The 25,879-nt window shown below is 48.5% G+C and overlaps 1 protein-coding gene across 2 annotated transcripts in view; it reads left to right on the forward strand.

The window, feature by feature from the left end:
• The first annotated feature begins 14,854 nt into the window (after positions 1-14,854).
• Positions 14,855-25,879, forward strand: part of LOC144756218 (uncharacterized) — a 161,403-nt gene continuing 150,378 nt past the window's right edge. The window contains exon 1 of one of the 2 annotated variants that reach the window (XM_078645834.1): positions 14,855-15,012. In XM_078645834.1, coding sequence (XP_078501960.1) covers positions 15,007-15,012 — 6 coding nt within the window. In that variant the 5' untranslated portion in view covers positions 14,855-15,006. The remainder of the gene's footprint in view (positions 15,013-25,879) is intronic. The other variant, XM_078645833.1, reaches the window with a different exon arrangement.

Raw genomic sequence — 25,879 nt, forward strand, 5'->3', positions numbered from 1 at the left:
AAAGTATATGTTGCGCCGGTGTATAGCCTATGTCCATCTGCTTTGCCTCACCTTTCCAATGCTGCATGCGGCGCTCCGGTTGGCGCTGTGGTTCCGGAGCTTACCCGCCTCAAAGGTTTGGTCTCTCTCTTTATTATATTAGTATGGATATTCAGGAGCGCTGGGAACAGCACCAGCTCTGACTCGGCTGGGCAAAACAGTCCTCAACATCTGCTCGCGCTCCCAGCGTTCCCTGCCGTGACACGGCAGGAACACTAGAGCGCTACTCTACATATCTCCCGCCTTTAACAATCTGCAATTAACGAAGAACAGGACATATACATTGTCCTATGATTGATCCTGCTGATAAGTGTTTAAGTTTTCATGTCGAGCTCTTGATACCTCTTGGGCAGTACCACTGTCCTGCCTGTGCGGGTGTTTTACCGGAGTGCCCGTCCGGGCATCTCTGCTGTTGCTGGGTGGGGCATAGTTTGGTGTTTCTTGTGTTCTGCTCCCCCATTCCAATTTACCCCCTCCTTGGTCCTCCCGTTGAGCATTCATTCCTTTGTCTTCTAGATTCTTCTGTGTGCTGGTGGTAGTCGTTTCTTCCGTACTGGTGCTGCTCGTGTCGCTACTGGGTGCTTCTTTTTCTGTAGTGTTTTCTTCCCCCTCCGGGTTCTTGTCGTCTTCTCTTTCTGATTGCATTTCTCCTATCCTTGTCCAATTAAACACTTTGTTGCACCTTGACATTCTGTCCTGTGACCATATCTTTCTGTCACTTATTAGGGCTGATCTTGTGCAGACTTTGCGTACTTGCAGGAGTGTGCTTTACTTGCTGTCGCCTTTCCTTCTCATCTGAGCCAACTTCACTCTGACCCATTCCCCTTTTTCCAGTGACGACTCTTTGACGTTGTGTCGCTTGTTGTAGTGGTCCGTGTAGATCTTTTGTGCCCTTTCCAAGTTGCTGAGCACAACTGCTGGAGACCATTTGCTCTGTACTGTTCGTTGCTTCCATGCCACGTTGTCTCTTGTAAATGGGTCACGACCTCTCAGTATTTTGAATGGGCTATATCCAGTCTTGGTGGGGGTGATACGGTACGCCCATACTGTACTCTTGAGTACTGCCTCCTAATTCTTTGTGGCATTGATTGCTGCCTGTACTGACACCATAACAACCCGGTTAAATCTTTTCGCTAGGCCGTTCCCGGCCAGATGATATACCGGAGTGTGCTTAATCTGTATTCTGTTCTATTTGTCTGACGTAAATTGCTGTCCATTATCACACGTGATGAATCTTGGTATTCCTTCTCTCAAGAACGTGGCCATGAGGAATGCTAGTACGGTGTCAGTGTCCACGGTTTTGCATACCTCCACTTCCGGCCACTTCGAGTATCTGTCTACCAACACAATTGCATATTTGGGTACACTCTGCGCATCTAAAATGGGGCCTAGGATGTCCACTGCCAATTCTTCCCATGGATTTACCGGATTGGCAAATTTCCCCAGTGGAGGTCGCAGAGTGGTCTGCGTCTTGTCTGCATTGTACACATTCCCTGACATGCCTCTGCACCTGGTTGTCTAGCGCCGGCCACCAGTATGCTTGTTTGGCTCTCTGCTTAGGCTTCACTATGCCAAAATGTCCTTCATGCAGTATTGAGAGTAATCGCTTTACCAATTGGCCTGGCGGAACTACTTTATCTCCTTGCAGTATGAATACATTATTGTCCCCGACTGGTAGTTCCTCTCGAACTTCATAGAATTAATTTGCGGTGTTCTGCCCCCAAGTGTTTCTTCTCTGGCCATCCAGTGACTATGAACTGTTTAAGTGTTGTGAGATTTGCATCACTGTCGTGTGCCTCTCTCCACTCTTGTGCACTTATGACTGCTTCCTGATCTTCTGTGAAGGCCATGGTGTAATCATCCTCCCCAGTTTGCTTGGGCGCATCCTCCATTGCCGCCGCCTTGCTGAGGTAGTCCGCAACCTTGTTCTTGGCGCCCGGCATGTACTCTACATCGTACACGTAGTCCAGCAACCGCAGCGTCATTTTTGCTATGCGAGGTGGAGCACTAGCATGTCCACTGGATGTGAGCACCTTCACTAACCGCTTATAATCCGTTCTGAGTAGGAATCTGAAGCCCCAGAGGAATTGGGGGAATCTTTCCAATGCCCAGATCGCCGCCAGCTTCTCATTTTCCATCACACTGAATTTTTCTTTGTTCGGGCTTAGGGATCTTGATGCGAGGCTGACTGTCGTCACGTTAATATGAGTCATTCTCTCTATATAATGTGTGTGTGATGTAACGCACTCAGACACCCTGCCCTTCATACTTGGGATAAGTAACACTATAAAAGAAATTAAATACACATGAGAGACAGTCTAAGTGAAGATGAGGGACACCATTGGAGGGTGGTAGCAAGGCCGGACTGGCCGGACCGGGCATCAGGCGTTTCCCTGGGAGGCTGGAAAGGTGGGGGGCGGTTTTGTTGTTGGGGGCTGGCACTGCACAGTTCCTTGTATATCCAGTAGTTTTCAATCAACACTAAATGCGGCCTCACTTATATTCAGGTGTGGTTCACCATTGTCTGGTGACTAATGTACCTGCTGGAGTGAGATGCGGATTTTGAATCGTCTAAGGTAGCAAGCTGCGGCTATACTGAAAAACCATGAAGTGCACGATTATCTCAACCTAATATAAACTTATTTCGACTTGTACTTAGGTGATTGTTTATTTACTTACTTATATACTATTGCGCGACCACCTCTGATGTGTCTGTAAAACGTACCTTTTGTCCCGAAATTTTGTCCTGAATTTTGAACTTTTGTCCTGAATTTTTGTCCTGAATTTAGTCCCTTTGTCCTGCATTTTTGCACTCACAGTCCTAAATTTGCACCTATGCCAGTTGGTCACCCTAGAGACTAGGACAGTGGTTCCCAAACTTTTTTGACCTGTGGCTCCCTTGACCTAATCGGCAGTTGGCCGTGGCTCACCACCATTTTTTTACCGGTGGGTGGGTGGTATGTACCTCCTGTTATCTTCCTTAAAGTAATTGGGACGCATTCTTTCACTCATCCAACCATCCGTTCACTCATCCAGCCATCCGTTCTCTCATCCATCCACCCTTTCACTTCACTCATCTATCCATCCTTTTGTCCATCTACCCCCTTTCACTAACTCATCAATCCTTACATCCACCCTTTCACTCATCCATCCATTCACCATTTCACTTACAATTCATCCATCCACCCATTCACTTTCCCATCATCTACCCTTTCATTCATCCATCCATCCTTTCACACACCCATCCACCAATTCACTCACCCATCAGCTGCCCTTTCACTCATCCATCCATCCTTTCAGACACCCATCCACACTTTTACCCATCCATCTACCTTTCCAATCATACATCCATCTATTTACCTTTTCTCTCATCCATACTTCCACCCATTCACTCATCCATCCATCCTTTCTTTCATTATCTATCCATTCCCCTTTCCTTTCATTCATGCATTCATCCTTTCAGTAATCCATCCAGCCATTCAGACATTCCTTCACTTATTTACTCACCCACCTTTTCACATTATGAGCTGAGCCTTTGTCTGCAGAGTTGCAGCCAGAAGATGCCTATCAAGAACGAACTACAGCAAGGTGTGGGTTTCGGTGGGGGAGAGTTCACTATGCCCCTGCACATAGGCAGACTAAAAACGTATTGGTCATGCATGATGCACAGTGCCAGGATGTGAGGTTACTGTAATATGGTGTTGTTTCCAGGGCTTTAAGCGGTGTAAAAAAAACTGGGGGGGGTCTCTTCAAAGGGGGTGTTGGATGTATTTAAGAGCGCAGTTTAAAACACCTAGGCTAAAAATCTGCGCTTAGCATAGTGTTGCGCCTGACTGGTATTATGTGATTTCTGTCATTACATCCAGATATATAATACAGCAAGTATCATTGCACCAACAACAAGCCAGGACTATTGGCTTTGTCAATGGTTGCTAGTTCCTTAAAATAAATAAAAAAGCAGCAACCATGGCTTTGTTGAATATAATATTGAAAATACTTCAGTTCAAAAATGATGAGACAGTGAAAGAATGATAACCTGTTTTTTAAACTTATTTCACAGGCTTCTTTTAATGAAGTGTTCTCTAACATTGCAGCATGGGCGTTTTACTTTTTATCTAACAGAAGGCCCTTCTGTACACTGAGGCAGGAGGCCGCCACCACATGCTTGAACATCCCTGACTGCCCCATTGTCATTCAGTAAGCGGCAATCAGCCCCATACAGAATTTCAATGGGCAGGAGGGGCTGCTCTTGTGCTCCTGGAGGAATGGGAGGCGGCTCCATCAGCGGGGTTGAGCCCTCTCTCAGGGAGCAGCGCCTCTCACAGGGAGCAGCGCTGCTCCCTGTCATGGCCAAAATTACAGATAAAAGGCGTAGGGACGGTCCATGGAATTTACGGACGGTTGGTCACCCTAGTGTGCACGGCACCCCTGGCACCTCATTACGGCGCACTGGGGTGCCGCGGCGCACAAATTGGGAACCACAGGACTAGGAGTATAACCCATCAAGATATTGGGCAAAATGAGGACAGACAAATAAAAAAATTTACAAAAAAAAATATGAACACAGAGATTCCTATAGAATGAAGAGTAACCAGATATCCGTAAGGGAAACCATTCAATGACCCCTTGAAATGCAGAGGAAGAATCCTCCCTCATTGCGCCCATGAAATCCTGTGAATAATCCCCAAATCATGTCAATGGGAAGTTGCCTATTGTTCACGGATTGATAAAGAAGGACCCGCGACTAAGACCCTAACTAAATGGTAAAACCTCGGCCTCAAAAACGTGCAGTTCCTGAAGAATGGAAATACACACAGGCCGCCTCTCCTGCGCAGCAAAATGAGAATATACAAATCGCTCTTTAGCTGTGTAGTGTCATAGCTGACACTGTTAAGGGTTAACAGTGTAAGCCTACACTAAACACCCACCCACCACTGATGTCACGAGGCACGTGACATCAGTCAATAAAAGGAGCCGAGCGCACGTGCTCGAGGCTCACTAACCCACGTACCCCTGGTGTCCATGTGTCGCAGTTCTTCTACCATGTGGGCCTAGGGCCCCACACTATTACAATGGCGACGAGGCGGAGCCGGTGCCCATGCGTGCACCAGCATTAACGTTGGGGGGGGGGAAAAGAAGGGGAATGCTGCTCGTGCCATGAGCAAACTCCCCCCCACCAGCAAGTGACCTTCGGCGAGAGGCCCGTGAGGCGTGTGCCGTGCCCCGGGCCGAGTCATCGGAGAAGAAGCGGACCGGGCAGTGCCCACCTGCACCGGCCGCAACTGTGCCCCAAGCGGACCGACCGGAGCCCACCCGAGCCGGCCGCAGCAGCAGGGATCCCCACCGGAGCGGAGTGCTGACCGGGCGGAGCCCACTCGCCACGGCCGCAGGAGCAGACAGGCCCGTAGGTCGGAGGTGAGCCCGGGGACTGTGAATGCCCCTGGGGGGTCGCGTATGCCAGGAGCGATCCCCCCTATGACTGCCCACAAGCGGAGCCCACCCGCATGGTCAGGCGCCCCGCCGGGCGTGAAGCAGCCGCATATAAACTTTAAAAACAAAGCAGCGCCGGCGGAGCCCACCCGCGGCCTGCCTAGATCACCCCCCTTATAACTGATGTTAAGCGGAGCCCACCCGCGGCCTGCCAGAGGCGAGCCCCTATAAACAATTATTTCAGCAAGGCCAGCGGAGCCCACCCACGGCCTGCCTGCAACGTCTGTTGTCCCCCGCCGCGCCGCGTGTCTGGAGAGGCGGCCGCGGCGAGGGTGAAAGACAAGAAAGTGAAAGCAAGCGGGGCGGACTACAGTGACACCGGCCGCCGCTGCCTGCCCCGAGAAAAGAGTGAGGAGCGCTGCAATTTACGGCGGAGCCCACCCGCGCAACAGGAGAGGCCGAAGATGCGAGTGCCCACCTCGTGAGACCGAACCATGGACTGAAATGAGGCGCAAAACGCCTGCAGCGTGTGGAGGCTGCTACGGGCGGGAGCACCAAGGTGGACACGGTATTCGGCCGGTGGCCGAGTGTAGCGCCTGCACCCCCTCCCCCGCAGCCCGTGAACTGAATGGCCGGCTGCGAGGGGTGGGGGAGGAAAGAAAAGTCTGCATGCGGCCGGAGCTGCCTCGAAGTGTGCCACAAAGCCCCACCTCCCCAGGTGCCGAAAAGTAGGTCTTGGCCAGCCTTCAAACAACCAATAAATAAAAGAAAGGACTTACCTGCAGTGACTCCAGCCCCCTCCTCTCATGCACACTCCAGGGAAGCCAGCAAGCCCGGGACTTCAAGAAGGAAAGTCACCAAGTGGAGAAGCTGCTGCAGAAGTAAACCAACAGTCTACACTGCCATCTAGTGGTCACTAGGTGGTATTGCACCCAAAAGAAGCCACAAGAAAAAACAAGCACAAGTAAGCACAAGGGACAGCCTACAAGGAAAGCAAGCCTGCAGTGACGCGGATCAAGAAGAAGTGACGCCTGTGGCCACAGGTGATCCCCGCAATCGCAGAAGACACCCTCACGCTGGACGGAGAGGAAGAGTCAAGACGTCTACCGCAAGCAGCAAGTTTCACAGGCAACCAACTGGAAGAGCGCAAGTGTACCCCGGACGCGGACAGTACAAGACAGCGCCTGAAAGTAAGGAAGCCACACCCAGAGCACCAGAAGACGTGCGAGGCAAGTACCCAAGTGTGAAGAAGAAAAGTGCGACACGCAAGTGGAAGAGCGACAACGCCAAAGAATCCAATGAACCGCAAGGAACAAAGCTACACTGAAGATGTATCACGACGGTACCAAGTGAAGCAAGAACTTGCCACGCACACTGCACACTGACGTGCACCGGAAGAGTAACACAAAGTTACCCCGCAGCCAAAAGGAGGCGCAACAACCAAGCAAGGTGAACGCCCCAAGAAGCTAAAGAGCCTCACCGGAAGCGAGCACGAGAAGTGCATCCACCGGAGAAGGTCCAGGGAGAGGTGAAGCTAACCCTCCGGAAAAGCAGAGCACACGAAGAGCGCAGGAGAAACTGCGCCAACGCCAAAGCACTGCAGCAGAACTAATAGCGATCCCAACGGTCGCGGATAGCGAGAAGACTCACGAAGAGGAAGCTGTCCAACCCATCTGGTAGCAAAGAAGATCGCCCAGGAAAAAGGATGATCCGACAAGCCAGAGGGGCGCCCAAACAAAAGCCGATCACCCAAAATGATCGCCAGAAATGAAAGAAGAATTCTGCCAAGTCAGGATGGATATGTCCTGCCAGAAGACGTCCGTAAACCGAGAGATCAGAAGACCCGGAGAGACGGACGCAACACCAAGAGTAACTGGAAGTAATCGGAGACAAGAGAGAAGATCGTAATGACCGGTCCAGTCACCGAAGAGTGGAGAGAAGACCGTGTCCTAAAGACAGGGCAAGACCAGATGGAATCAGGCAGAGTGCACGCTGCTTGAAGAAGCCTGGTCAGCAAGACAAAGGAAGAAAGGTGACCGCACTGTGTCGTGAAAAGGAGAAGAGTGGCACGATGCCATGAAGAAGAGAACTGAAGTAAGAAGTCATGTGGCACGACGCCATCATCATCAACAACTTCTGGAAAAGGTGAAGAGACGTGTAACAAGTCCACACACCTACAAGAAGAAGAAGAGGTGACACACCACAACATCGTGTACAGTGACCCGCACGTCCTGGAGAACACTGACAGCACCAAGAACAGAACAGGCACCTATTCACAAGACCCCGACGACCCGTGGACGGTAGGAGAGCACAGGCCGGACCATTGGCAACACCCACCTTTGGGATTGAGCGGAAGTCTGGAAGCTGAGGGAGCTCAGATGTCCTGAACAAGGAGAACTGACCAATCCACACCAGCCCGTGGAGATCCAAGGGGCAAAGGCCTCAGGGACACCGGTGGCAGAGGGTCCCAACACGAGAGATGAGTCCATCGCCGTCTAACCTGCACGTCCCAGGAAGATGAGGAACTTGTGCGCAAAGGCAAGAGTCACCAACTACCCTTCAGGTGGAGCTACGGACTTTGCGAGGTAGTACCCCCATCGACTCCTCCATTCACACGCAGACTGTGGAGTTGGAGCAATGCTGTGGAATAATACCCGGCCCAGTGGAAACCTGGTGAAAAGGGCCTCCGGTGATATCTCGTGGCAGGAGAACACCCGCGAGAGGGGCGTCCTAGTGAGAAGAATGTCCTTCGAACACTCCATCCTTTGTATAGTAAAGCCAAGCTGCCCACAGTGAAGAAACCGACGGACCAGCTGAAGACAACATCATCCAAGTCTAACATCCGGTCATCCTGTTTGACGTCATCCTCAAAAACAAGATCTCCGTGGACTGACCACCACACGTCCACGGCGCAAGCCAAGAAGAACACGCCTACCGAGAACCAGGACGTCGAGCCAAGAAGAAATAAAGTCTCAGCAGCAATTTCCATCACCGTCATCAAGCAAGCAGCTGAAGAGAATCACTGTAAATTTGTAATTACTGTATATTTATGTACTTCCTCCCACAGGCTCGGACTTTGTGCCTTTCCTTAATTTTTATTAAAGTTTGGGAGGAATGTAGTGTCATAGCTGACACTGTTAAGGGTTAACAGTGTAAGCCTACACTAAACACCCACCCACCACTGATGTCACGAGGCACGTGACATCAGTCAATAAAAGGAGCCGAGCGCACGTGCTCGAGGCTCACTAACCCACGTACCCCTGGTGTCCATGTGTCGCAGTTCTTCTACCATGTGGGCCTAGGGCCCCACACTATTACAAGCTGAAAGAAACGCCTCAGAGCCGTTTATTCTGTCCGCTTGGAGCCACGGCCTACACATGCCTTCAGCTGAACCTCTGAAACAGTAATATTGAGTAATACTAATACTGAGACTGTTGTGGTTCTAGTTGTTTAATGTTTCACTATGTTCCTATTGGTTGCTAGGCACGTGCACACCTAGAATGTCTAGCAAGCAGGTATAAGTATGACGTCAGAGATGGCATTGTGGGATTTCACCCTGACTCTGTGTAGTCACCACTCCTCGCACAAGCTCTTTTACCTTACAAATAAAATTCATAAAGTTCATTCCTTTCTTCTGGAGTTTCTTCATTTCAATATCACTACAATGGCGACGAGGTACGGGATTGTTTTCATCTAGAGCTTGTGGAGGAATTTCTTCAAGATTTCGATTCTTCTTTCCGAGGCAGGTATTTGCTTTTCATTTCCAGTAGGGGGCTTTGCTTAAATATAATTCTGCCTCTTTTCTGTGTTTCATCGAGTGGAACAGTAACGGATGTTTCCAGGAGTCCAGTTTCAGAGAATACATCGCGGAGGAGCGTCTTGTCACAGAAGCATCTTATAATTATTTTTCAGGCAAGTGAGAATATTCACGTTTGGGAAGTGAAAATTGTTGTCAGTTCGTGAAATCGTGTCACATGTCTTTTACAGCGTTGTTGTGGAACTGTAATTCGTGGCAAAATAATATCTGAGGAGAGTGCAAAGTTCGTTAACAACGTTCGTTGGTAAGCAACTGTCAACTGTCAATTCACAGCTGACGCCATCTGTCATTCACGACCATTCTTGGTTCAGCATCATTGGAAGTTATAGCTGCGCGAGTGCGTTATCACGTCTTCGACGTAAGTACGCGACGCCATTTTGGATTGGCGGTTCTTTTCCTTTCAGCAGTGCATATTTACATGCATATGAGACAAATTTGTATTCGGTTCGTGACTAAATCTTCGGTTTTCATCTCTACGCTTGTTTGGTTAAAAAGGTGTTTGGCTATTAACCTTTCCTCTCTGCCTTTCACACGTAAAGAAGTGCATTTCTTCCTTTCAGTCGAGTATATTGTATTTACATTTAAACTGTAATTTCTCAGCTGACGGCATTCGTCAGGATGACAGCTCTTTATTCAGCATCATCGGCTATTCACGCTGCGTGAGTAAGTCATAGTGCCGGTAATGTAAGTACGTGAAGACAATTTGTTTAGCAAATTATGGCTTGTCAGCAGCACTCATCGTCGTGTTTATTTTGCAGCTAATTAAATAAAAAAAAAATTTAAAAACCAGTGTTCAAAGTGTCATTTCCATCGCTGATCATAACGGAAGATAAACGGATATAATTGGCATTTTAAGGAAGAGTAAAAGGACAGACCTGCTTATTTAATGAGTAGATTAGATGCTTCTTTTTCTTCATAACCTTTATCAGTCAAAGTGTTTTCTTATTCAAGTGATCAAATTAAGAACATTTCAAGAGTAGAGATTTATTCAAGTAACAAGTACAGTTTATGTATTCAGTGTGTTCTAAATATGTACCATGGTTCTTTTAATCATAAAGCTGATTCCGTAAGTTGTCCAGCAGTTATGAAAAGATGCACAAGATATGTGTTCCAGTATTGTTCTTTAGCTAGGGCCTAATGTTGATTCTTGCCTTTCTTATTGATCCTACAGCATTCAGGAAATATTAGATTAATATTCTTATCATTTCGAACGTTTTCTTAGCATAAGTTTATTTGGCAGAAAGGAGTAGAAGCATAGTAAAGTGGAGAGATAAAGTCACAGTTAAGTGATCCTATCACGGATCTTACTATCCCGCGTGTTAGATGTGGTGTCATTCCTTTTGTTTTTCTCCCATCAGGAGCCTGTAATGAATTATCTCTGTGTAGGTAAGTATATATATATATCATGCAGAAAATAGGAAATAATTCCCACATAGTACATTTCATTGTTTATAGGGCATACCGTGTAGAGAAATAGTACAGCATTCAGTATACCACATATAAAGCGATACCGCATGGATGGTATAATTTTTTTATTACGGTTCTATGCAATGTACTGCTAAAGTGTATTGATGGCCAGTGTTGTTACACATTACCGCTTGATTATTGCCAATTTAATTATTTGAGAGGGGCCTTTTAATGATACACTAAATTACTTCATCCTGCTTCTGAATTAGTGCATCTCGGGGATGACCGTTAAGTATATTCGCAAAACCAAGCGGCCTTGGATGTTCCACAAAGGGTGTACTTAGTTGCAAGTCTTCTTGAGATAAATGCATGTGATGTGTTTCTGGCTACACTAATATATAAATTCAGCAATCCATCATTTAACAGTTTTAAAAATGTTCATAAAGTGCTTTAAGAAGACAGTGAGGCAGTGCATGTACTATTTATTTTTTTTGACAATCTCCATGGGACAAGGGTCGAACCAGAGCTAAACATTGTCTCTAACCCTGCTTATCTTGCTCACTTCTAGGTGTATTAGCATGTTTGTGAGTTTCAGGGGCTACACATATTGCATCAATTGAAAGCTATCTTTATTGGAAGTAAACCTTTGTCTTCAAATCGTAATCTGCGTAATGTTTTTAGAACATTGTGCATGTGGCCTAAGATGTGAATGTTTAAAGAAGAAGAGAATTGCTCGTATCTTATCTCCCTATAGAGTTACACTCATTTTTATTATTGTGTATTTTTTTATTGTGGTAAGTCACATTTATTAATACATTGTTGAAAATTGTGATGTTTACCACTTGTGACAAGCATAGTACGCAATGCACATACATGCTATGTATCTCCTTCCCAAATCATCCCTTCTCAATGGTGCCTTAGATGGGCCTGCACCACTTTTCATTTTTATGCAAGTTTTTCAGCACAGTGACTATGCTGTAGTTATGGACTGCCTATGCTCATGTTTTCCACCGAGGGCACCCCGAAATTCTAGAGTACTCTCCATTATTTTCTCCAAATCCACGGACTCATTGGAGGAAGTAAAAGTTTTCTCATGGACGGTATTTGTCAGTAAAAGACATTGTTCATGAGGGATGGTTGTGGTGATCGAAGTTTCCTCAAGGAAAATTGGAATAAGCAGAAGGAGACAGTGTGGATTACAACGTTTTATTATTCATTTGTAGGAATGACAACGCATATTAAGCCATCAGAATGGAGTTGTTGTGGGTCTAGTAATATCATCATATGTATTTACTATGTATTCACTATGTTTTCCGTTTGTGCTTTGAGGGTTGGAAGGAGCTTACTTCATTCATCATTTATTCCAGTTATCCTGTGCACTTAATTAATATGAAAGTTTGTAAAATGTTCTTCCCCAAAAAAGGGAGATGTTGTGGTTCTAGTTGTTTAATGTTTCACTATGTTCCTATTGGTTGCTAGGCACGTGCACACCTAGAATGTCTAGCAGGTATAAGTATGACGTCAGAGATGGCATTGTGGGATTTCACCCTGACTCTGTGTAGTCACCACTCCTCGCACAAGCTCTTTTACCTTACAAATAAAATTCATAAAGTTCATTCCTTTCTTCTGGAGTTTCTTCATTTCAATATCACTACAGAGACCCTTCCTACATGCTCAGACAGCGGTATAAATCTCTCTTTGACAGATCTCAAATGATCAAAATAGCGAACAGTCTCTCTTCTCCTGTGGCGGTGGGTCAAGGTGTTCCCCAAGGATCAATACTAGCACCAACATTGTTCAATCTCTACTTAGAACCACTGGGAAACCTCCTAAGCAAATCTGGGATTCACTATCATCTCTATGCAGACGACACTCAACTCTACCTCAAGGTTGCCTCCACTCATGATCTCTCCATCCTAAGATCTACTCTTGACTCCATTCAAAACTGGATGTCTACTCATCAATTGATTCTGAATCCCTCCAAAACTGAATTCCTCCTCTTCTCCTCCTCACTCTCTCCTCCCCCGGTTCAATCATGGATGGATCAGATGAATCTACTAAACAATAAACCCATCATTGTCGACAGTGCAAAATCCCTTGGTGTCATTCTAGATAAAAAACTCAATCTAACTCCCCACATCAACTCTATTGCAAAATCTGCTCGCTACCAACTGCGCCTTCTTTGGGGAATCTGTCGCTTCTTCCCGGAGCAGGACCTTATAACCCTGGTGCAATCGCTGGTCCTCTCTAGACTAGACTACTGCAATTCTCTACTTACTGGCCTCCCCAAATCTCACCTGTCCCCACTTAAGTCTGTCTTCCATTCAGCAGCTCGTTTCATTTATGGGGCCAAAAGAAGCGATCACATCACGCCGATGTTATCCACCCTCCGCTGGCTTCCCTTCGAGGCTAGAGCTATCTACAAGTCTGCCTGCATTACCCACAAAGCCTTGCACTCCTCATCTCCCAGCTACCTGGCGAATAAACTGAAACTCTCTGGTGGCTCTAGACGTTCACGCAATGCGGAGAATCTACTGCTTGAACCTCCCACTTTCAAGAAGGAAAGAACAATGGCCCAATCCTTTTCAGGCAACGCAGTGAGAATCTGGAACTCCTTTCCACCTCAGCTCCGGACCACCGCCTCCTCCCAGGCCTTCAAAAGGGACCTCAAAGTTCTCCTCCTCCAGAGACACCTCCAAAAGTAACTCACGTCCTCTTGCTATTTGTGAGGAAGACTTCCCACAACTGATAATTTCTACTTTCCATGACCATGGAAGTGCCTTCCCAGTGTATGCCTGTGATTGGAGGGTCTGCCTTTTTGCAGTATTTTCCATGTACTGGTGTTCGGTGCCCTTTTGTAACATGCACACACCACTCTGCCCTTGCAACACACGGCTGCTACCTCTCACATGTCTTTACCCTTGATACTTGCACAAGTGCCACCTGGCCCACGTAACGCTTGTTCCTGAGCCTGAGTGTCTAGCACCTATTGCAGGACTATACCTCTAATTATACTCTGTTTTCTCTTATAACTGCACACTTGTCACTTTCTTTTCCTCTTGTGCACTTTTGACTACCTCATGTATTTTGGTTGCTCACAATATTTACTCAAGTATGTTGTTTGCTCACGATTGTCACTTTTACCTTTACTACCTCATGTATTTTGGTTGCTCACAATATTTACTCAAGTATGTTGTTTGCTCACGATTGTCACTTTTACCTTTACTACCTCATGTATTTTGGTTGCTCACAATTTTTACTCAAGTATTTTGTTTGCTCACGATTGTCACTATTACCTTTACTACCTCATGTATTTTGGTTGCTCACAATTTTTACTCAAGTATTTTGTTTGCTCACGATTGTCACTATTACCTTTACTACCTCATGTATTTTGTTTGCTCACTATTACCTTATGTAAGTAACGTATGTTTTTGCAATCTGTTCTTTTGTAATGTTTCTCATTATGTTTCATGTCTGTTCCTAATGTGAAGCGCTCTGACGCCTTCGGGTAAAGTCCGCGCTATATAAAAATGCATAAATAAATAAATAAATAAATAAAATAAATAAATATAAACGGCAATGTCTCCTGGCGGCCCTTGCGAGGGAAAGCGCTCTCCCTGAATAAACATGCCCTGTCGTCGCTCATAGCTCCACGTCTGTTTCGGCTCCCTTTTCTTACCTGCGCATGCGTATTATTTTACGCACGCGACCTATGCATTTTGTCATCCAAAATGTCTTTTTAAGCTTCCCGCGGCAACACTGTAAACACCTGTTGCAGGACTGTGGCTCGGACCGGAGGCGCTTTAATACCACACCCGATACTAGGCGCTACACACGTGACATAGTAATCACTCAGAACAAATGGAAACCTCATGTCTGAATCCGTTTTGCATCTTTCAGCCCGGGTACTTTGATCCCTTGATGCTACTGCCCCTTTAATTATCTATTTCCCAAAAAGTGACCTTCTCTCCGAGCATGCGCAGTAAGACGCGACGTATACCGGGCACGCGTAGTAAGACACGTCACTTCTTGTCTGGGCATGCCTAGTGTCATAAACTACTTGGTGTATGGGATCTTCCATTTGCGCCACCTAGTAAGACACAGCTCTTAACTTGCGAGCATGCGCAGTGGTATATGATACTTATCTCCCGGGCATGCGCAGAAAGTAGCTCTCGGGAAGTAGTAGTAGTAGATGACACTGTGCTCAGGAAGGAGAGGGTTCCGTGCACTTCCAGGCTCCTCTCTCTAATCACCTACCCCCCTTTTCCATCCGTTAAGCGCAAGATCCCATTGAAGAGCCGCCCCGAGGTCCCATGGAGGTGAGATCGGTTTGTTGTAGGGAATTAAAAGGGCGGTGCCCGGGGGCCCTGATGCTTTGTCTGTACTGCGGGCTCATCACTGACCGGTGCCCCTCTGACAGCTTACTTCAGCACCCATCCCCCCCAGTGTCACGTCCGGGTGGTTTAACCCCCCACAGTGGTATTACTTGAAGTAGGGTTAACCCCCCCCCCTCCCAGTTTTTTTATTTTTTTTATTTGTTTAATGCGATTTTATATAGCGCGAACTTTACCCGAAGGTGTCAGAGCGCTTTACATAAGAACCAGTTGCAAACCATAAGGATTTAGGATTACATGCGTTACATAAAAGATACACACAGAAACAAATTGCAAATGTACAAGATGTAAAGTCACACAAAGAAGAGACTGGTGAATATAGTTATTTCTATATACATAGGGAAGAGATATGAATGGATATACTCTAAGCGTCACATAGGAATAGTAGAGAGTACAAAGGTCTACTGCATATACTAGTAATTAGAGTTGTCTCTATATACATAGGGAAGGGATACACATGGATATACTCGTAAGAGTCACATACGAATGGTAGAGAGTACAAAGGTACTACATATACTAGTGATTAGAGTTATCTCTATATACATAGGGAAGGGATATGAATGGATATACTCTAAGAGTCACATAGGAATGGTAGAGAGTACTAAGGTCTACTGCATATACTAGTGATTAGAGTTATCTCTATATACATAGGGAATGGATACGAATGGATATACTCTAAGAGTCACATAGGAATGGTAGAGAGTACATAGGTCTACTGCATATACTAGTGATTAGAGTTATCTCTATATACATAGGGAAGGGATATGAATGGATATACTATAAGAGTCACATAGGAATGGTAGAGAGTACATAGGTCTACTGCATATACTAGTGATTAGAGTGATCTCCATTTACAGAAAAGCAGAGTTCCATTAAGTGGGGTTGGAGGGGGGATGCAGTCACAGCACCAAGGGAGGGACAGAGAAGGGCAGAAAAGTGAGACAAACGAGAGAGGGAAGCAGATAGTAATGAGTAAGACAGCCAGGAGTGTGTCAGAGGCAACAGGAGAGACAATAAAAAGGTTGCTAGGACAGAGGGGGAGGTCAGAGATCGCTAAAATGGTGGAGGAGAAAGGTAGAAGAAGCGAGTCATAAAAGAAAATGGTTTGGAGCACAAAGGTCCAAGTCCGAGAGTCCAGGAAGAGGGCTGCCATAGCCAGCAAGTCCGGGGGGTGAGGGGAGAAAGGCAGTCCGCAAGTCACAGCCTCTTCGTCCATGAGGAGCTGGGGCAGAGGAGTTCAATCCGGAGGCATGGTGGGTTGTTGTTGGGTGGGCACCTCACATTAAGGCACTGCAGATGTCAGGTAGATCGTGCTAGCAGTGTGACAGCAGTGTGGTAGTCTCCTCGCTGAAACCACGTTTGTTACGGATCTCATGGCGCTCCTCGCCACTTTTACCTCGCACATCTCACTAGCTTATTCCTCAGCCGCCGCCATTGTTGAGTCAGGCTGGCCGGTACAAAGCCGGGGTTTGTTGGGGCATGGTGTGACGCTGGGGTGCAGGCGAGGGGGAGAAGCAGAGCACTCCGCACAAGTCACCGCCAAGGATCCTTGAAGAGGGCTCACCCCCGCGGGCATGAGACACAGAGAGAGCTTGCGGCGTCGCTTAAAGCAACTCCGCATCCATTTTAGGGTCAGGCAAGCCGATCGCGAGGTGAGCTTTATTTCAGTATTTCATTTCGCATATGAGAGGCACCCACCTTAGGGATGTGAGGCTTCCGTGTAGTAGAGAGTCCGTTCAGCCCGAAAAACAGTGTCCAACGTGAGAGGATCGTAGATCAATTCGTGCCGGGAGTTGGCGCCATTTTGGGGGACCGCAGTGGGCTCTGCAGCGATCCGCTTACATCGCACTGCAAGTTAAACTTCGGCCCGTTCGTTCCAGAACGCGCTCCCCGCGTCCCCCGGAGCCCCATCTCTGAAGAGCTCCATAGAGGCCGGTGGTGGCGCCGCTCCGTCCGGAAATGGTGGCCCGGGGCACCTCAAAGCTGTCTGCATGAATTTCACTCTGGAATGGAATCCCTCCTCATCCTCGGGCGGAGGCGGCCGTGACCCCTCCCCGAGGGCCCGGGGCCCCCGCAGGCCCCCTCCGTGCCCGGTCCTGCTTACCATTTCTCTCGCTCAGCGCTGCCCCGTGCCCCCGCGCCCGGTGCAGGGAGAGCCCGGGAGAGGCCAGTGTCACTTATGGAAGGTTTAACTCCCCCCTCCAGTGTCACTTCAGGTAGGGTTAACCCCCCTCTAGTGTCCATGCAGGGTTAAGTCCCCCCTCCCTCCAGTGTCGCATAAGGGAGGGTTAACCCCTCCTCCAGTGTCACTTTAGGTAAGGTTACCCCCCCTCCAGTGTCACTTCAGGTATGTTAAAACCCCTCCCACCAGTGTCACTTCAGGTAGGGTTAAAAGCCCCCCAGTGTCACGTCAGGTAGGGTTAAAAGCCCCCCAGTGTCACTTCAGGTAGAGTTAACCCTCTCCTTCCATTGTCACTTCAGGTAGAGTTAACGCCCTTCTCCATTGTCCCTTCAGGTAGGGCTAACTCCCCCCTCCTGTGTCACTTCAGGTATGTTAACCCCCCTTCCTTCAGTGTCACTTCAGGTACGTTTGACCCCCCGTGTCACTTTAGGTAGGGTTAACCCCCCTCTAGTGTCACTTCAGGTAGGTTAACTCCCCCTCCTCCAGAGTCACTTCAGGTAGGGTTAAACCCCCCCCATCACTTCAGGTCGGGTTTATCTCCCCACCCATGTCACTTCAGGTAAGGTTAACCTTAACCCCCCGCTCAAGTGTCACCTCAGGTAGGTTTACCCACCCTCCAGTGTCACTTTTGGTAGGGTTAACCCGCCCCCCTCCAGTGTCACTATAGGTAGGATTAAGGCCCTCTCTAGTGTCACTTCAGGTAGGGTTACACCCCCAAGTGTCAGTACAGGTAGAGTTACCCCACTTCCAGTGTCACTTCAGGTAGAGTTAACCCCCTAACCCCCAGTGTCACTTCAGGTAGAATTAACCCCCACTCCAGTGACACTTCAGGTAGGGTTAACACCCCCATTCCTGTGGCACTTCAGGTTTACCCACCCTTAAACGCTCATATTCTATATATTCCTATTCCTGAAGCTCTTCACACTCCCTTACCTCTACTCCTCTTCGTTATTCCACTGTCCACACCAGTGTTCCCAACACACACATCCTTACCTAAATGGTGTATTCTTCAACAGATTTCGCAGTCACTCCTGTTACAATTAACTGATTCTGCTTTTTTTTTTTACCCCATTAAGACACATAACTGAAGCGTGTTTCTCCACACCCAGAGCTTGTGCCTTGAGCACCGTTACACCTACACTGCACACTCTTTTATAATTTGGACACATGTTGTTTGTACCATGAATATGGTATCCTCCTCTAACATCCTACGACTGTCCTGAGAGTTGGCGGAGTGCACTGACCCACCCACCAACACGACGGACCCCAGCGAATCAGCCCGCAACCTCACACAGTGGCTCACCACCTGCGCCGACGACCTCGCACCACTGTAGAACCCTCCCAGCAGATCCGGCAGCAGGAAAGCCTCGTGGTTCACCAACGACCTCAAAAACTCCAAGAAAACCTGCCGCACCCTCGAGAAAGCCTGGCGCCACGACCAGACAACAGAAAACATGACAGCCTCAAGAACGCCACCCGCAAACACCACCAGCTGATCCGCACCACCAAAAGGGCAACATTCAAAGAACGACTGGACAACAACACCCACAACAGCAAGGAACTCTTCAGCATCGTTAAAGAGCTCTCCAACCCCAGCGCCTGCAACAACGATATCACACCCTCGCAAGACCTCTGCGACTCACTCGCCTCGTTCTTCCACCGCAAGATCGCCGACATACACAACAGCTTCGGCGCACAGACCACGCACCCAACCACTGAACCAACGCCCCCACCACCACCCTCTGCACCTGGACCCCTGTCAGCACCGAAGACACCACCCGCCTGATGAACACCATCCACTCCGGCTCCCCAACCGACCCCTGCCCACACCACATCTTCAACAAAGCCGACTCCATCATCGCACCCCGGCTCCGGAACATCATCAACAGCTCCTTCCCATCCGCCACCTTCCCGGAGAGTTGGAAACATGCTGAGCTGAGCGCCCTCCTGAAGAATCCACACCACAGCCAACTTCAGCCTATAAGTAACCCTTATCTGCAGACCTCTGCGACCCACCCCAAATACATGTGAAATTTCACAAACTTCATGTGCCCCTCATCATTGATGCCAGCACATTCATCCTCCTCAGAAATCTCAACTTTCACCTAGAGGACCCCACTGACCCATACTCCACAGCTCTCTTACAGACCGTCAGAAACCTAGGGCTCCCCCTGCATATTACCAGACTGATCTATGCCTCTGGTCATCGCCTGGACCAAATTTACACTTCCCTCAGCTACATCACAGTCAACAATACAGTACCATTGACCTGGACAGACCACGGGCCCATCAGCTTCAGCGTTCACATCCTATAACACCCAAAACGTCACTTCATTGGAACTGCCTGCCGGTTTTGGAACAAAATTACAGAACCTGACTGGATCCCCATACTCAGCACGCCCAACCTGAACATGCCAGCAGCCTACCTACTGCCATCAGAAGGTTCAACAGATGGTGAACCTTCCTGGGCCAACATTCAGGCCCTCTTAATTCTTAAACGGAAAAGCATCACACCAAGACCCATCCCAACGCAGACTGGTACACAGCAGATCTCAGGCTGACAAGAGACACTGCAAGCAACTGGATTATAGGTGGGGATTCACTCAAGACACTGCATACTAAGTCACTCGCTGATACCAATTGACAAAAGTACAACTACCACAGACTATATCAACGCCTGCACAAACAACGCCGCCTCCTGTCCAGGAGTTCACAGCCCTGCCAGGTGTCTCCAGCTGTAACCCCATCAAAGACCTCTATGACAAACTCTCTGAATACTCCAGCAACAACATTGCCACCATCTATGGAAACTTTGGCTGGCAACCAGACAACATCACCCAGGCCACCCAACTCCTCACTGAGACTGGGGAGCAAATACCGACTGCCTGGACCACTATCACCCAGACTTAACAACTACTACCATAAAGACAGACCACTCGGGCTCCTGCCAACTCCTGCCCAGACCACATCTTCATGACTCCTTCCTAACAGAGAAGTTCTAACTACCAACCTTAGTGCCTCCATCTGTTATATCCTGTGATTCCTAGTCCTGGCTGCTCAGCCTGCATGAGTGTGATGTTATAGAATGTTTGGTGTGTGTGCATTCTTTGAATGAGTGATCAGTTAGATTGAGTGGGGCTGAGCAGCAGGATGCTGCTCCCGGTGTGGCACCTTGTAGCATCTTACTTTAACTAATAAATCTACTTTACATCTCTGGCTCCTGGTCTACCTATGATGACAGTACTTCTTTAGATACAAAAATGGCGACAATGTTAAAAAGAACCACGCGTGAAGACCCAAGAAATTACAGATGGAACTAAAAGATGATAGCGAGAGTCTGAAAAGAAGCCTGAAAAGCAAGCCTGCGCAACGCCTGGGATGCCCCACTGGTGTCTTTTACAACAGACAGTCCACAGAGGTATGTGTTGGGCGTTGGACATTATGTGGCTCGAGTGACTTGAAACCTGACTTTCTACTGACTATCTACTTTGTGCTTGGAAGTCGCTGCTAGTGTCTGGGACCTGTTCATATAACAAGCGCACCAAAGGTTAGTGGCAGAGTGTGTTGCAGCGAGTGTGCTCTGATTGCACCAGCGGCGGAGTACAGTGCAGTGCACGGTAATGCACGATGAAAGTGCTGTGATGGCACCAGCGGCTGAGTGTGAACAAAGTTGGTGTTAGTAGTACCGGCTGGAAACGCGAAGGAGAATTAGTGAAGCGTGAAGGGAGAATTAGTGTTGAAGGCAAGCTTCTCTTTAAAAGTAAACAAAGCCTGCTGGTCTTGAAGGTAAATCACCCTGCTGTGCATGTGTGTATCCAAGCGCGAGGGAGGATTAGCGCTGAAAGGAAGCTCTTTGTTAAAAGTAAACAAAGCCTGCTAGTCTTTGAAAATAAATACAAATCGTTTTATTCATATGGGAAGCTGCTCTAAGATACATGTGTTTTGGTGTGCGGTGAACTGTGTCCAGATCACTAGTTGGCAGCACAACTTAGATGAGGATGTTACAGAAATTTAAAGTGTGAATTTTCGTGCTGAACAAAGTTTGACCTTGTGCACCCAATCCTGCATGTCATATCTGCTGTGAAGAAAGTGGAGTTCTAGTGAGAAGGAGCGGGATTTGAAGGGGTTTATCTACACAAGATCAAAGCGCAACTAAAAAACTGCCAAGAGCATTTCAGATTGTGACTTGTATGGATCAGGGGCAGGTTTCCAACAAGATGTGATTGTAGAAACAGTGCTGCTTTTAGTGAGTCGGAGTCGTGAAGCAGTGTCTTGTGAAATAAGGAATCTGTGTGGAATAAAGAATTGTTTAAATTCCCACCAGAAAAGGCAAATATGTGAAGCGTCACTTTTCAATGCAATGGCTGGTCAGATTTCTTTACAACTGGAAGCCGCCAGTCTCTATGCCAAGGTCAAATCTACGTTTTTAAGAGACTGAACTGCATGTTTTGATGCATCTTAAGGTTGGAGCTGCGCTTGTATCAACTTACAAGGAAATGAGAGAGTTTAGGAACAACTGCAAAATGTTAGAAGCAGCGCCACCGGAGAGGTGTGATTCAAGACTTGTTATCTGGTGGAGATTTTGTTCTAGCAACTCCATTTAATGACAACGGTGACTACTTTGTGTTGTTTTAGTTTATTATTTTGATTTATTTCTGCTAAACAAGCAAGAAAATGTTTTCATGTTTTACCTACACAATTAATGCATGTTGTACTGTGGTAATGTTATGTCAAGTCAAGTCAAGTTAGAATTTGTATAGCGCACTACTCACCCAGAGGGTCTCAAGGCGCTTGAGGGAGGGAGGGGGGTGGGTGGGGGGGAGCGTTACTTATCGAATATCCAAGTTTTGAGTTGTTTTCTGAAGGAGAGGTGGTTCTGTGTAAGGCGGAGGTGGGTGGGGAGAAAGTTCCAGGTCTTGGCCGCTAAGTAGGAGAATGATCTTCCTCCCATGGTGGATCTTTGGATGCGTGGGATCGCGGCGAGGGCTTGATTGGACGATCGTAGTTGGCGGGTGGGGGAGTAGAAGGTCAGGCGCGTGTTGAGGTATTTGGGTCCTAGGTCGTAGAGTGCTTTGTGTGCGTGGGTGAGTAGACGGAACGTTATTCTCTTGTTGACGGGGAGCCAGTGGAGGTCTCTCACGTGACCGGATATGTGAGCTTGGCGGGGGATGTCTAGGATAAGTCTGGCTGAGGCGTTCTGAATGCGTTGGAGTTTTTTCTGTAAGTTGGCTGTTGTTCCGGCGTAAAGGGTGTTTCCGTAGTCCAGTCAGCTTGTGACAAGTGCTTGGGTGACCGTCTTTCTTGTTTCGGTGGGGATCCAGCGGAAGATTTTTTTGAGCATACGTAGGATGTTAAAGCATGATGATGAGATGGCGTTGACTTGTCTGGTCATCGAGAGGGAGGAGTCCAGGATGAAGCCCAGGTTACGTGCGTGGTCCGTTGGTTTGGGTGCGATGCCCAGGGCCGGTGGCCACCATGAGTCGTCCCAAGCGGAGGGGGATGATCCTAAGATGAGGACTTCCGTTTTGTCTGAATTCAGTTTTAAACGGCTGTTCTTCATCCACTCGGCTACTTCTTGCATCCCTTCGTGTAGGTTGGTTTTGGCGGTGTTTGGGTCTTTGGTGAGGGAGAGGATCAGCTGGGCGTCGTCTGCGTAGGAGATGATGTTGAGGTTGTGTTGGCGCGCGATGGATGCGAGGGGACTCATGTATACGTTGAAGAGGGTGGGACTGAGTGAAGATCCTTGTGGTACGCCGCAGATGACTTCAGTGGCCTCTGATCTGAAAGGGGGGAGGCGGACTTTCTGGGTTCTTCCGGCGAGGAACGAGATGATCCAGTCCAGTGCTTTTCCTTGTATCCCGACGTTGCTGAGGCGTTGTATCAGGGTGCTATGGCAGACTGTGTCGAAGGCTGCGGAGAGGTCCAGTAGGATGAGGGCAGCTGTTTCTCCGTTGTCAAATAATGTTCGAATGTCGTCTGTGGCTGCGATGAGGGCGGTCTCGGTGCTGTGTTTGGCTCGGAAGCCGGACTGTGATGGGTCGAGGGAGCCGTTAGATTCGAGGAAGGCGGCGAGCTGATTGTTGATGGTTTTCTCAATGATTTTGGCAGGGAATGGGAGGAGCGAAATGGGGCGGTAGTTCTTAAGTTCGGTGGGGTCTGCTGTGGGTTTCTTCAGGAGTGCGCTGAGTTCGGCATGTTTCCAGCTTTCCGGGAAGGTAGCAGTGTTGAGGGAGCAGTTGATGACATCTCGGAGATGGGGTGCGATGATAGAGTCTGCTTTGTTGAAGATGTGGTGGGGACATGGGTCGGTTGGCGATCCGGAGTGGATGGAGTTCATCAAGCGGATGGTGTCTTCAGTGCTGATTGGGTTCCAGGCGCAAAGGATGTCGGAGGAGGGCTTTGGTTTGGAGGTGAGGGGGGTGGACTGGTCGCCAAAGCTGTTATGTATGTCAGCGATTTTGTTGTGGAAGAACGAGGCTAGAGAGTCGCAGAGGTCTTGAGATGGAGTGATGTCGTTGGTGTCGGCGGTGGGGTTGGTAAATTCTTTGACGATGTTGAATAGTTCCTTGCTGTTGTGGGCGTTGTTGTCGAGTCGATCCTTAAATGCTGATTTCTTGGTGGATCGGATCAGCTGGTGGTGTTTGCGGGTGGCGTTCTTGAAGGTGGTCATGTTGTCAGTGGTTGGGTTTTTTCGCCAGGCTTTCTCGAGGGTGCGGCAGATCTTTTTGGATTTCTTAAGGTCGTCATTGAACCAGGGGGCTTTTTTGCTACCTTGCTTGGTTAGATGGTTTTTCAAGGGTGCTAATTCGTCTGCGCAGTGAGTGATCCATTGTGTGAGGTTGATGGCTGCTTGATTTGGGTCCAATGATTTGGCGGGAAGGTTTTGGTAAAGCGATGTGAAGAGCTGGTCGGTGGTAATTTTGTTCCAGTTTCTGCGGGGGATTGGTTGTGGGTCGTGGTTTTTTTGTAGTTGGAAGTGAACGCAGCTGTGGTCCGTCCAATGGAGTCCTGTGGCGTGATTGAAGGAGATGTACTTGCTGGAGGAGAAGATTGGGTCGAGCGTGTGTCCGGCGTAGTGGGTGGGGGTGTTTACCAGTTGTTTGAGTCCGAGATTGGCGAGGTTGTCCAGAAGGGTGGTGGTGTTGCTGTCGTTGTTCTTTTCCAGGTGGAAGTTGAGGTCTCCTAGTAGAATGTAGTCCTCGGAGGGGAGGGCGTGTGGGCTGATGAAGTCTGCGATGTCTTCCCTGAAATGTGTGCGGGGTCCTGGGGGTCTGTAGATGAGGGTGCCTCTGAGTGTGGTCTTAGGGTCGGTGTGAATCTGGAAGTGAAGGTGTTCGGCGGTTGCGAGGTTGTCGTCGGAACTGGTCGTGATGCGGATGGTGTTTTTATGGACGATGGCGATGCCTCCTCCTGTTTGGTTGGTGCGGTCCTTTCGGATGATCTTGTAGCCGTCCGGGATGGCTATGGTGATGTCGGGCGCTGATGAGGCGTTCATCCAGGTTTCTGTGAGAGAGGCGACGTCCTGCGATGTGGTGTCTAGTAAGTTCCATAGTTCAGTGGCGTGTTTGTGGACCGAGCGGGTGTTGAGCAGGATGCACTTCAGGTGGTTAGTGTCGGAGTTCTGTTTGGCGTTTGTGGATTTGGTGTGGGTCCTGATGCAGTCTAGCTTGCAGGAGTGGCAGGTGAAGGGTCCATGGGTGTGTCCTGGGGCGGCTTGGTAGCAGTCTGGGAGACATCCTGTGTTGAGTGCAGAGAGGGTTGCAGCGTCGTACGTTATGCGGGTGGAGTGGATTGTGCGGGGACCAGGGGGTCTGGCTCTGGGTGCGGTCCGGGCGCGGACGGGCTTACCTTTGGCGCGCCTTCGGTGCACATAGGGCGCGTCCGCTGCGCGTGGACGCTGCGCGCAAATGCATCTGTCATAAGTGGAGAGTGGAGGGGGGCGGAGCGAGGGAGGAGCAGCTGGGAGGCGGGAGCGGGGTGGAGAGACAGGCTAGGAGGCACAACAACAAGATGGCAGCAAAAACAAAAGTGAAACAGGACGAGATTGGGGCACAGTCTGGGATGTCGCTAAGATATGGGCAAAGGCACCGGCACAATCAGGCACAAATGATTACAAAAGCAGTGCGAGCAATGCAATATAGCGCTACGATATCAGTCAGCCACAAACAATAATACAGGCAATGAGGGCAATGCAATATAGCGCTACGATATCAGTCAGCCACAAATGATAATACAGGCAATGAGGGCAATGCGCAAATTGGTTAATGGCAGCAATGAGCACAATAGCGTTACGATACCAAGTGACCAGGGAGCGTGTGGGGAGCGACCGCTTCTGAGCGAGTCAGGACGGTCACAGCGCTGAGACAAACGGGACGATCCTTAGCTATCTGTGGGAGGGAGGAGCAGCTGGGAGGCGGGAGCGGGGTGGAGAGACGGGCTAGGAGGCACAACAACAAGATGGCAGCAAAAACAAAAGTGAAACAGGACGAGATTGGGGCACAGTCTGGGATGTCGCTAAGATATGGGCAGAGGCACCGGCACAATCAGGCACAAATGTAAGACCCTTCAACCAAAATTTAATGTGAATGTACTTCTATATTATTTTAGCAT

Source organism: Lissotriton helveticus, chromosome 5_1 (assembly GCF_964261635.1).
Source record: "Lissotriton helveticus chromosome 5_1, aLisHel1.1, whole genome shotgun sequence".
NCBI classification, from domain to species: Eukaryota; Metazoa; Chordata; class Amphibia; order Caudata; family Salamandridae; genus Lissotriton; species Lissotriton helveticus.